At 43.4% G+C, this 12,190-nt stretch overlaps 1 protein-coding gene across 4 annotated transcripts in view; it reads left to right on the forward strand.

Moving 5' to 3' along the window:
• GGNBP2 (gametogenetin binding protein 2) overlaps nt 1–12,190 on the forward strand; it is a 389,041-nt gene that overhangs the window by 116,405 nt on the left and 260,446 nt on the right. For 2 of the 4 annotated variants that reach the window (XM_069226553.1, XM_069226554.1), the window contains exon 5: nt 6,929–7,057. The exons of the other annotated variants lie outside the window; for them this stretch is intronic. In XM_069226553.1, the coding sequence (XP_069082654.1) occupies nt 6,929–7,057 (129 nt within the window). The remainder of the gene's footprint in view (nt 1–6,928; nt 7,058–12,190) is intronic. 4 annotated transcript variants of the gene reach the window in all.

Genomic DNA, 12,190 nt, shown 5'->3' on the forward strand with positions numbered 1-12,190 from the left:
ATGCCAGGGAAGGTCTCTAAGGGCTGCAGCATGTCTTATGCCACCCTAGGGACCCCTCACTCAGCACAGACACACTGCTTGCCAGCTTGTGTGTGCTGATGGGGAGAAAATGACTAAGTCGACATGGCACTCCCCTCAGGGTGCCATGCCAACCTCCCACTGCCTGTGGCATAGATAAGTCACCCCTCTAGTAGGCCTTACAGCCCTAAGGCAGGGTGCACTATACCACAGGTGAGGGCATATGTGCATGAGCACTATGCCCCTACAGTGTCTAAGCAAAACCTTAGACATTGTAAGTGCAGGGTAGCCATAAGAGTATATGGGCTGGGAGTCTGTCAAAAACGAACTCCACAGCTCCATAATGGCTACACTGAATACTGGGAAGTTTAGTATCAAACTTCTCAGAATAATAAACCCACACTGATGCCAGTGTTGGATTTATTAAAAAATGCACACAGAGGGCATCTTAGAGATACCCCCTGTATTTTACCCAATTGTTCAGTGCAGGACTGACTGGTCTGTGCCAGCCTGCTGCTGAGAGACGAGTGTCTGACCTCATGCGGTGAGAGCCTTTGTGCTCTCTGAGGACAGAAACAAAGCCTGCTCTGGGTGGAGGTGCTTCACACCTCCCCCCTGCAGGAACTGTAACACCTAGCAGTGAGCTTCAAAGGCTCAAGCTTCGTGTTACAATGCCCCAGGGCACTCCAGCTAGTGGAGATGCCCGCCTCCTGGACCCAGCCCCCACTTTTGGCGGCAAGTCCAGGAGAGATAATGAGAAAAACAAGGAGGAGTCACTGGCCAGTCAGGACAGCCCCTAAGGTGTCCTGAGCTGAGGTGACTCTGACTTTTAGAAATCCTCCATCTTGTAGAAGGAGGATTCCCCCAATAGGGATAGGAATGTGACCCCCTCCCCTTGGGAGGAGGCACAAAGAGGGTGTACCCACCCTCAGGGCTAGTAGCCATTGGCTACTAACCCCCCAGACCTAAACACGCCCTTAAATTTAGTATTTAAGGGCTTCCCTGAACCTAAGATTCTAGATTCCTGCAACAACAAGAAGAAGGACTGCCTAGCTGAAAACCCCTGCAGAGGACGACCAGAAGACAACAACTGCCTTGGCTCCAGAAACTCACCGGCCTGTCTCCTGCCTTCCAAAGAACTCTGCTCCAGCGACGCCTTCCAAAGGGACCAGCGACCTCTGCATCCTCTGAGGACTGCCCTGCTTCGACGACGACAAGAAACTCCAGAGGACAGCGGACCTGCTCCAAAAAGACTGCAACTTTATCCAAAGGAGCAGCTTTAAAGAACCCTGCAATCTCCCCGCAAGAAGCGTGAGACTTGCAACACTGCACCCGGCGACCCCGACTCGGCTGGTGGAGAACCAACACCTCAGGGAGGACCCCCGGACTACTCTACGACTGTGAGTACCAAAACCTGTCCCCCCTGAGCCCTCACAGCGCCGCCTGCAGAGGGAATCCCGAGGCTTCCCCTGACCGCGACTCTCTGAAACCTAAGTCCCGACGCCTGGAAAAGACCCTGCACCCGCAGCCCCCAGGACCTGAAGGACCGGACTTTCACTGCAGAAGTGGCCCCCAGGAGTCCCTCTCCCTTGCCCAAGTGGAGGTTTCCCCGAGGAAGCCCCCCCTTGCCTGCCTGCAGCGCTGAAGAGATCCCTTGATCTCTCATTGACTTCCATTGCGAACCCGACGCTTGTTCTAACACTGCACCCGGCCGCCCCCGCGCCGCTGAGGGTGACATTTCTGTGTGGGCTTGTGTCCCCCCCGGTGCCCTACAAAACCCCCCTGGTCTGCCCCCCGAAGACGCGGGTACTTACCTGCTGGCAGACTGGAACCGGGGCACCCCCTTCTCTCCATTGAAGCCTATGCGTTTTGGGCACCACTTTGAACTCTGCACCTGACCGGCCCTGAGCTGCTGGTGTGGTAACTTTGGGGTTGCTCTGAACCCCCAACGGTGGGCTACCTTGGACCAAGAACTGAACCCTGTAAGTGTCTTACTTACCTGGTAAAACTAACCAAAACTTACCTCCCCCAGGAACTGTGAAAGTGTCCACTTTTAAAATAGCTATTTGTGAATAACTTGAAAAGTATACATGCAATTGAAATGATTCAAAGTTCCTAATGTACTTACCTGCAATACCTTTCAAACAAGATATTACATGTTAAATTTGAATCTGTGGTTCTTAAAATAAACTAAGAAAAGATATTTTTCTATACAAAACCTATTGGCTGGATTTGTCTCTGAGTGTGTGTACCTCATTTATTGTCTATGTGTATGTACAACAAGTGCTTAACACTACTCCTTGGATAAGCCTACTGCTCGACCACACTACCACAAAATAGAGCATTAGTATTATCTATTTTTACCACTATTTTACCTCTAAGGGGGACTCTGTGCATGCTATTCCTTACTTTGAAATAGCACATACAGAGCCAACTTCCTACACACATTGCATAACAAAATGAACAGGAGTGGGTGTACTAGATGGTCTGTTCAGTTGCGCTGTCTCAATTACTCCGAGTGTCGCTTCCTGTGGGATGTTCGTATTTAGTGATTCAACATCAAGGGTAATCAGAGCCTGTACTATGTCTGTACCGTTGATAGACTGTACCAAGTTCAGCACATCCTTAGTGCCTTTCAAGAGAGTGGAGGATTCTTTAACAACAGGTTGTAAGGAATGATCACAAAAAATGGACAAAGGTTCTAGCACTGATCCTATACCTGAAACTATAGGGCGTCCAAGCGGGGGGTGGGGGGCGGACGTGCCCTTGTGAATTTTGGGAAGGCAGTAAAAATATCGGACATGTGGATTGATGGTATCTAAAAATTCTGCCTCCTTCTGATTTATCCAAGCATTGGATACCGCTTCATGAGTCAAAGAACGAATCTGCTCATTCAGAAGACTAATACATTCAGCTCTGTACGTTTGAGAATCTAAAATGACAATCGCCCCTCCTTTATCAGCTGATTTAATAACAATGCCCTGATCTTGGCGCAATGTTTGCAGGGCTACTTTCTCATATAGTCATATTACAAAAGACATGTTTAGGACGTGGTTGTTGCACATCTGCCATGATGGCTTTCTCAAAAGCAAGTACTTCACTGGGTATAGACATAGGAGGGGGTACTAAAGAAGATGGATTTCTCAGTCCTGTATCTACTTGTTGCAACTCAAGAGAGTTGTCTTTAAAGACAAAATACAATTGCATCTTTCTCAAAAAACAAGACAGTTCCTAAACAAATAGTCTTGTGGAGTAGGAGCAAAGCCTAGGACTTTATTAAGAACTGAGCTTTCATCTGAAGTGAGTTGTCTTGAGGAAAGATTAACAACTAGATTCTCACTGGGGGATTCTTGCCTTGACTCCGGGTAACCATCTGTGGTTCTTGTTGTTCCCAATGAACATGTCTTCCTCTTCCTCTCCGCCTGCCTCTTCCTCTGCCTAAAAAAGGCACATATGGTATCATTGGACGTGGTTGGAAAAACGAATATGGTGATTGCTAAGTTGGAGGATGTTGTATTGGAAACTGAGGAAGATTGTAGTATGGGTGTGCCATCCCATCATCTGTGCTCCAACCATCTGAGGAGGAGCTAGTACTGTATTTCCCTTCTTTTTTTTGACTGAAGACGCCGATTCATCTGAAGACCTTGAAACATTGTCTGCCTCGAACTCCTCTCTAATGTATGGATAAACAATTTCTTTACTGAACTTGGTAATGTCCTTTTGTAACTTGGAACTCTTCTGTTGGGTCAAGTACTCTTTAGAATTGTTGAGTTCAGTATTGATTTCTGCTAAGCGGCTCTTAAATGATGCCAAAGACAAAGTAGTCTTCATTGTGGATTCCGCTAGATTGATCTGTATTGTGATGGACTCAGCTAATCTTTAGAGGTATTAATAATCAGGACCAACCTGTCTCTTGTACATTTCCAGGCGATTTGAGCCCAGCCAGTTCTAAAGAGTAGATCCTGTAGAAAAATCCATGGGACATTAGTTACTATCAATCCATTGGGGACTACATTAGCCCGGAGATACTCAGTCATAATACCATGTAGTACTGTTTTTATCAAGTCCTGTTTAAGTGCAGAGAGATTATCCCAATCTTCCTTCAGACTTCCACAAGGGCCTGATCCATCTGTGCCAAGGATAGAGGGAGTTTGTAGTATTTCAGACACCACGTCGTCGTCAAAACTTAGACCCTGGAAATTATCCATCATTAATATTTCGGAATAATAATTCGGAATTGTGGTTTTTGTACTGTGGACAAAATCATTTCTGATATGCTGACCAAAACCAGTGTCATCATCACTGTGGTTCTCCCGTCAACCTGAACATGTGACCATGGCTGCTGAAAAGTTGTGCCACTCTAAATATTGAGCTAAGAAGTCCATTTGTTGGTCTTAGTTAAGGATTTACTAAGCTGCCATGAAAACTACCCAAACAGTATTCTTCTCTGAGCAAATTTCAGTTAACAAAAATAACTTTTCACAATATTTGAGCTTACTTGACTTCTCTCTTCTCTTCAGCTACAAAGCTATCCTGGCTGTTTTGCTGCAAGCTAGTCTTCATTGAAAATATCTGGTTGAATCAAGAAGGTGTATCTGATGAGCAATCCAGCCACACTTATTCCCCCCTTCCCTGCATCTGTCCCACCGTCTGGTCAGGTTTCCACTTGATTTGTTTGTCTGAGCTCATAACTACTGTGAAATGCAAGTGTGAATCCCCCTTTGATCATTTGCCAATCTTCTACTTTATTCAGCTCACTTCTTACAACATTAAGTTTGATCACTCTGTTCTGTTTAACTACACCGGCTGATTGCATTTTTACCTCCTACACCCAAAATATAATTCAGCATGTAACCTCACCCTCTGCTTGTTCTTTGAGGAGAGCAAAGTGCTTGATGATACTCGGGCAGTCTTTCACCCAGCATCAAGGCTGAACTTGCAGCATCCATCTTTCTTCAGGTGGCTGCGTATTCCAGCAGTGTATTTGTGCTGATTGTTCTTGATATATTTGCAACATGTTGCACTGTTGATCACAACCTTTTGCCTGGTCATAATCTATGAAACTGGCCTGGGAGATCATGTGCTGGCTTGAGTTACCTTTGTGCTTGCTTGTGATTTTAAAGAAAAGAGGTATCTGTAAAACAGTTTTCCTCTGCCCTTCCGCCACTGTGTGTACTATACCATTGAGACCTGCTTTGTCTCCCAAGGTGTTTAACCTCTGTGTTAAGTCTTTGGCCTCCCTCACCCTGGCTCATGGTTTCCAGTTTTCACTTACACAGATCGCACTCCGATACCTTGCATTCCAAGCATCAAGTCGGTAAATGATTGCATGTTATGCCAGTGTTCACTGAAGGGCAAGGACTGGATGCAGAGGAACATTTCAAACACGGCGATGTTGGTAGTGGGTGGCAATTCAGATGTCTAATCCATCATTTTGTATCCTCTGAGCTCCATCCCTGCCCTTTTCCTCTCTCTGCTGTTAAGAGCTTAGGTTTAAAAAATTGATCAAAAACTTAACTGTCCACTAAAGTCTTAACAGCAAAGATGTTTTACTTTGTGCCCTTCCTCTACTCACTTTTGAAGGCTATTCCACTCCACTATCTGCTTTGATTTGCTACCATCTTGTAACACAGTGCACATGGGCATAAATTAATCATTGCTGTACCTCTCACAATGTCTACAAAATCAGTCTGCCAGATTTGCTGTCCCAGTATCTAGATAGACCTTGTACTATTTCTTGTATTCCTTGCTGTTGTAGTATCAACATGATCGATCTCTAAACAGGGCTTCAACACATTCTGCCTGTTTGTATCCACTTGAGAAGTTTGCTGCTCATTTGGCAGGCTTTTTACTGAACTTCTCAAGCACTGCTGTAGATGCTAATTGCTGAGCACTTCGGCATTTTACCTTTATGAGACTGTACCATGCAAGAGAAGTATGTGCTGGAGGTGGGTGCTCAGCACATATGTTTTTCATTGCAGGGAATGCAGAAGTGGCCTGCACTGCAAGCAAGTGCTACCCACAGCATAGAAAGAGCACAGGAAGCAGGGGGAACTCCCCAAGACAGGCAGTTGGTTTGGTCGAGTAAAATTTACTTGGAAAAGATTAGCTGGCGTACCGCCTCCTGCACTCCCAGCTGAGCAGGTGCTTTAACAAAAAAACGTGGGCTGTTGTGGCGTCACACTCGGAGTGATGAATATAAAAGAAGTGGATCCCGGGAAGTTCAGCACAGAACTGCAAGGCTCGGGATCATGAGACTATGGGGATCCCACAGTGAGTTCAATTAAAGCCTCTTTCTCCAAGCTCGTCTTAGCAAGCTACTTAATTTGGCATTTACCACCTAAACACATCCTCATATACTTGTTAATTAGTTCCTGGTAGAACAGAAAGTAAAGGAAACTGTTTTATGAGTAGCAGAGTGTTACTTACTCAGTATGTTAGGTACTATTAATCCAGAGTCTTCTTCATAGTACAGGTGCCCATCCTCTATCAACAAAGGTGCTCAAAGTTTCTAGATTAAAATAGCTGTGAATACAGGTAGTCAAAATGAGAACAGATGCATAGGGCACTAAGCTTTTAAGCTAAGCATGTCCAGGTGCTATCTATTTTCACTACCTAATTGTATGTTTTTTATGACCAGGCCCCTGGCCTTACATTTTGTTTCTCTTGTGCCTGGTTTGGATTTCCTCAAGAATGAGTATTGTGGAGGAGTCTGTGGACAGCCTGCTGGAGTTTGTAGGTAGGTTACTTTTCTAGACACTTCACTTAGTTGTTGTCAAAAAAATATATTTTCTTAAATTCTTTAGCCGTCTTTATTATTGACTTGTATAGCTTAATATTTCGGGAAAGTATTTTTGCACAGAAAGGAATGCAAAGCTGTTAAATGTCTTGTTTTAAAACTGTACTACAGTGAAGGGAGCAGTAGCACTGTCAATACTGGGAAAACATTAGGCGCAGATAAGAAAAGTAGTGAAGACCTCAAGAAGGAGATGAAATGTAACATCCTTTTCCACTTTGGACCTTTCCAGGCACCACTGAGGTAATCTTAAACCAGAAGCCATCCCCTATCCTGTACCTGACAGTTATTTCAAATATATTTGATAGTTTGTGTTGCACACTGATAATAGAAAATCTTGTATTGCACGTTTTTGTGAAAGGAACAAATACCTGTAACGGCTGGTGTAGTTTTACTACTTACCATTTAGAAATATATACAGATCAGTTGAATTAACAACACCTTTGAAGGAAATTGAAATTTCCCAAGTATGACTATCAAAATCTGAATGTGTGTAAATGCACCAGAAAAATCAAAAAATTATGTAGTGAAACTTAGTTTAGGTAGAAGAAAAGAGGCTCTCTCTGGGTTTTGTATGAAGGTAAAATGTGGAATGAATGTTTCTTTGAAAGGGGCCAGACATTTGCAGTACCTAATTTGTGAAAAAGTAGTGCAGAGGCTCAAAATATTTCTTGGGATGGCATTTCTGGCATCACCAAATGACTGGGTTGCTTAATAACATGTCTGCCTCGTCTTGGTTCCACCTCATGCTTTTTCTTCCACCTAATCTTCTGGTCTCTTTTTCTCACTGTTGCGGGTTCTTTTTCACCCATGCTCTCTCCCTTTGTAAAGTTTCCTATCATTTTCTTCTTCATTCTGTTTTTGCCTTTCTCTCTTTCTTTCTATGTTTCATAGTATAATTATTAAAAAAAAAAAAAATCCAGAGGTACAAAAAGTAGTGCTAGTCCCCACTACCATCACAAATTAAGAACTGAAATTACTTAATGCATTCAGAGGCATCTATTTGGGGGAAATGCAGCTACTAAGTTTAAGAATAAAGCTTTATTTTGGAAAATTTAAATCAAAAGTTTTGCCATAAAATATAGAAACATTGATATTGTGAGTGAAAAAAAGGAAATATGTAAAAAAATAAAAAAATAAAATGTTGATGGGGCGTCAAAGACTGGAGTTATATATAAGAAAATATGGCGGGGCAACTGGGTGCAGCAAGTGACAAAAAACAGAAACTAGAACTCTGATAAAAATTGGTGAATTCAGACAGTAGGCAGGTGTCCAGACATCCCTCAGAGGCTTTGAGGCAAGCAGGAGGAAGAAAATTCAAATATGCATGGCAGATGGGAAACTAGCGGCAGAGGGGATGTTATTAATGGTAACACCTAACCTATCTATGTACTAGCAAGGGTGGTTGTCACACAGGGTGTTATCAGGAGCAGTATAAAACCCTCCCCATCAAAGGACGAAGCACAGGGCATGAGAAGAATAGAAGCAGTGCACACAGAATGGGTATGACCCTCCCCCCTGCTGCGCCATGAAAAAAGGTGCTTAAGAGGCTAGAAAGAGTATGGAACGTTGGATACTCTGCGAAGAACAAGCATTCACAACGCCAGTAGGTCTCTCTATGCTTAAAAGAAAACATCGACTAAGGCAAATAATTGAGCTACTTGGTTTTGCTAATGTTTTAATGTTTGCCATGTTATCCAGCAGTGTGGCTGCAGTGCAGCATGATATGACTTGGTCAGCCTTGACCGCAACAGTGTGTCGTTCCTCCCCCTTCCCCCCCTTCATCCATTTAGCCCTGCAGCCACGCTACTGTACAACAATGCAAGAAAACATTGACAAAGCCAATATGCGAAACCTATTACATAAGTGCTACAGCTAGCGGTCATGCAGCATGCCCACTTATTCAATAATTCCCTATTTACAATAAAACATCGCCCCCACCCAACGACTTTACCACCGGCCTAGTTATAGTGGCTGAAGAAAGAGGGTAAAGTGCCAGGCACAAGAAAAATGAATTATTAATTCAGTGCTTTTCCCTGGAGGGAATTCTGCTAAGGCTGAATTTCACAAACAATGCAGAAAATGGGGCAAGCAACAATGCTTGAAAGGGTAGGGTAAGCAAGAATATGGGGGACGAGAGGCTAAGAATAAAAAAAAAAGTCATCCAGTGAGCAATGGCAATGCGAACGATTTCTGTAGCTGATGGAAAATGTAAATAAAGATTTGAATTAATTTTATCTTGTTTACTACTGAAAGTAGGACATTCTCTATACTTTGCCCTGGCTAAAACCAGATTGGATTGAGCCATCCAGCTTGACAAGTAAACACTTGCAGAGGCGATTGATCCCTTTTAATGAGGCTTTTATGAAGCAGGTTAAGGAGACCCAAGTGTAAATAATATTTGACTCCTCAGGTGACTAGTTCTGACTCTAAAAAGGTCAAATCTGCACTATCTGATCCACCTTACTTGTCTTCTTATCCAACGTCAAAAACTTGATAGTGAAAGATTTAGCAGGTATGTTTAAGTTCCATTATGGCTTATCTAGTGGATTAGGAGTTCAAGAAAATGACTTTTTAGGAAAGATAATGTTTGTTTCAGGGATCCTTTCACTGCATTACTCAAGTGCTACCTCTTCGTTATAAAGTATACTTATGTCCTCTGAGTTGGCAGCCTTGGTTTTGCCATTGCTTATAGAACATGTTAAGGGCTATTCAAAGTGCTTCTCAGGCACAGTATGGAGGAGTATACAATACATTCAATAGCTTGGTCCATAAGGTGATCTCTGGTAATGAGAAACCATGCATGGATGCAGACTAGATGTTAAGTCACAGTTGATTGTGTCATTTAGCTGACTATTTACTGAGGCGGAGGATGGCTCTCAGGGAAAATTTAAATCTGGTTATGCAACAGCTAGAACTTTAGATCTTGCTTTCCTTGCTATGCAGTTTCACAGGCAGTACCTTAAGTTTAGGAACTACATGCACCAATGTGTTAGACAACATGTGCAGCAGATATAGGCACCTCAACATTTTCTTTGTACCCATAGTATCCAAAAGGGATGCATTTGATAGAGGACCGTGTCAATCTTCCTTCTCCTGCTCTGTTAATCCCTAGGTAGAAAACTCTTCAGATTCCTCACATGGTTTGTTCAGCTTACATCTTTTCGGTGTTGGGTGATTGTGTATTCTCAGAGAAAGCTGCATATCACTCCAAGCCACTGGTCTTTCAAGTCCGCAAATAACTGTTACGGACTACCATTTCTGGGGGGACCTCCATCTGTTTCCATACTCCCATATCAACAACACAAAAATCTTGATGATGAAGGTTGCAGCCTGAGTAGAGAAGAGTTGCTATATTGAAAGCACCTTCTCTGAGAAGGAATGAGCTTCATAGCTTTTTACTTTTTACTTTCAAAGAAAGGGCGGGGATTGTGTATGATCCTAGATCTGCATTTTTTTTTTAACAAACCTTTTTCAGAAAGTGAAATGTAGACAGTATAAATTGCTTTGAGCTTCGCAGAAGCAATATTGTTTGATTTCTTTGAGCCTCCAGGAAGTCTCCTTTCGTATTCCTAATGTTCAGTCACACCCACCCACCCAATTAGTTAACCACAAATTTGAAATCTACACCACCCTTGTGCAGCATTAGGTTGGTCAGTTATTTTGAGAAAGTTGTGTCTGAATTCATCTTGCATGATTTCTTATACAGTGGAAATGTTAAAGATTTGCCTGTTGTGGGCTTTTCCACCTCAGGGGAGAGTTCTAACTATTCAGCAGATGGTATTTTCATTTAAGACCAATCTGGCTGCATTTGAGGAATAGAACAGCTTCTTGCCCTTTCCTGCCCTGGCAATCACTGTTGAGTATGCAACTGCTTCAGTGTAATCTGTATCTTCAGTGGAATAGGTGTCTGAGAGACAAGGTCTGTTGTTGTTTCAGTAGTGACTGAGCTGCAGTGGTTGAAGTGGGTAAAACATTTTCAGTTGCTAGTTTATTTCATCCTCCTTGGCCAGCAGTGATTCTGATGACCAATGCTCCCCATCAGAGTTGTGAAGCACTTTTATGCCACTTGGAGTTCAGTGCTGTGTGATTATGAGGGGAAGGGAAATTGCATACAGCTGTGGTGGATCTCTGGTCAATCAAATACATTTTAAGGTTTTCCTTCCCTCTGAGTTGTAGACCAGGGCAGGTCTTGCCAGACAGCAGCTCTGCCTTGTAGTGCATCAGTAAGCAGGGGATAGTGGGATTTCTCCTCCTTTTTCTTCAGGCTCAGAGATGGGTGAATCCTTCCATTAACAGTTCATGTAGCCGGAAGGGTTAAGGAGTCAGCGGACTGTCTGAGCAGGATGATTTCAGTCAACAACAACAACAACAATTTGCTTCACCCAGGGGGTGGTATGTGAGGTATTGTAAGTTAGGACATGGACCTTTTCAGATGTTAACTTATTTGTCACAAAGGTCAACTCACATGTTTTTGTTCAAGGCAGTTTACTCTTTGGAATCGTGTAGATATGGAGTTTCTTGATTGAGTTCTGTGGACTGGCCGCATTAAGTACCTTACCTCCTGTTCACTTGCAGAAGGCGAACCACAAGATCGGACTTCATAAGGCTTGTGTGTTATTTTGGTAGCTTCAGACTGGGTTTTGTTGTTCATGATACTTAAATCTCCTGTGGTTGAGTATATGTTCGGTTATCTGACTGTTGATTTTTTTCTATTTCAGAAATGGTAAAGCTTTTGTCATCCTTAGGACTTACGTCTTAATGCATAAAAAAGCAAGGAAAAGTGATGTGTAGAATGATTCAGTTAGTCTCAGCTACTGGTTAATTATCCAGGGCAGCATCCTAGTGCATTGTTCTGTAGCCCACCTTGGCACTAGAGACAGAAATTAGGGATATGCAAATCGTTTGTAGTCCTGCTCCAGTGGGTGCCGTCTAGGTCAAAATGCGAGGCCAGGTCTCCCTCTTAACTGGAGTATGGGCAACCACCAGATTGAGTTTGATCTATATGGGCTTTTTCAGTAGTGTGTTGTAAGGAAATGCCTCCTTGGCATGGTTACCCCCTGACTTTTTGCCTTTGCTGATGCTATGTTTTGAATTGAAAGTGTGCTGAGGCCTGCTAACCAGGCCCCAGCACCAGTGTTCTTTCCCTAACCTGTACTTTTGATTCCACAATTGGCACACCCTGGCATCCAGATAAGTCCCTTGTAACTGGTACCTCTGGTACCAAGGGCCCTGATGCCAGGGAAGGTCTCTAAGGGCTGCAGCATGTATTATGCCACCCTAAGAGACCCCTCACTCAGCACAGACACACTGCTTACCAGCTTGTGTGTGCTAGTGAGAACAACATGAGTAAGTCGACATGGCACTCCCCTCAGG

The sequence above is a fragment of the Pleurodeles waltl genome, chromosome 3_2, assembly GCF_031143425.1.
Source record: "Pleurodeles waltl isolate 20211129_DDA chromosome 3_2, aPleWal1.hap1.20221129, whole genome shotgun sequence".
In the NCBI taxonomy this organism is placed as follows: Eukaryota; Metazoa; Chordata; class Amphibia; order Caudata; family Salamandridae; genus Pleurodeles; species Pleurodeles waltl.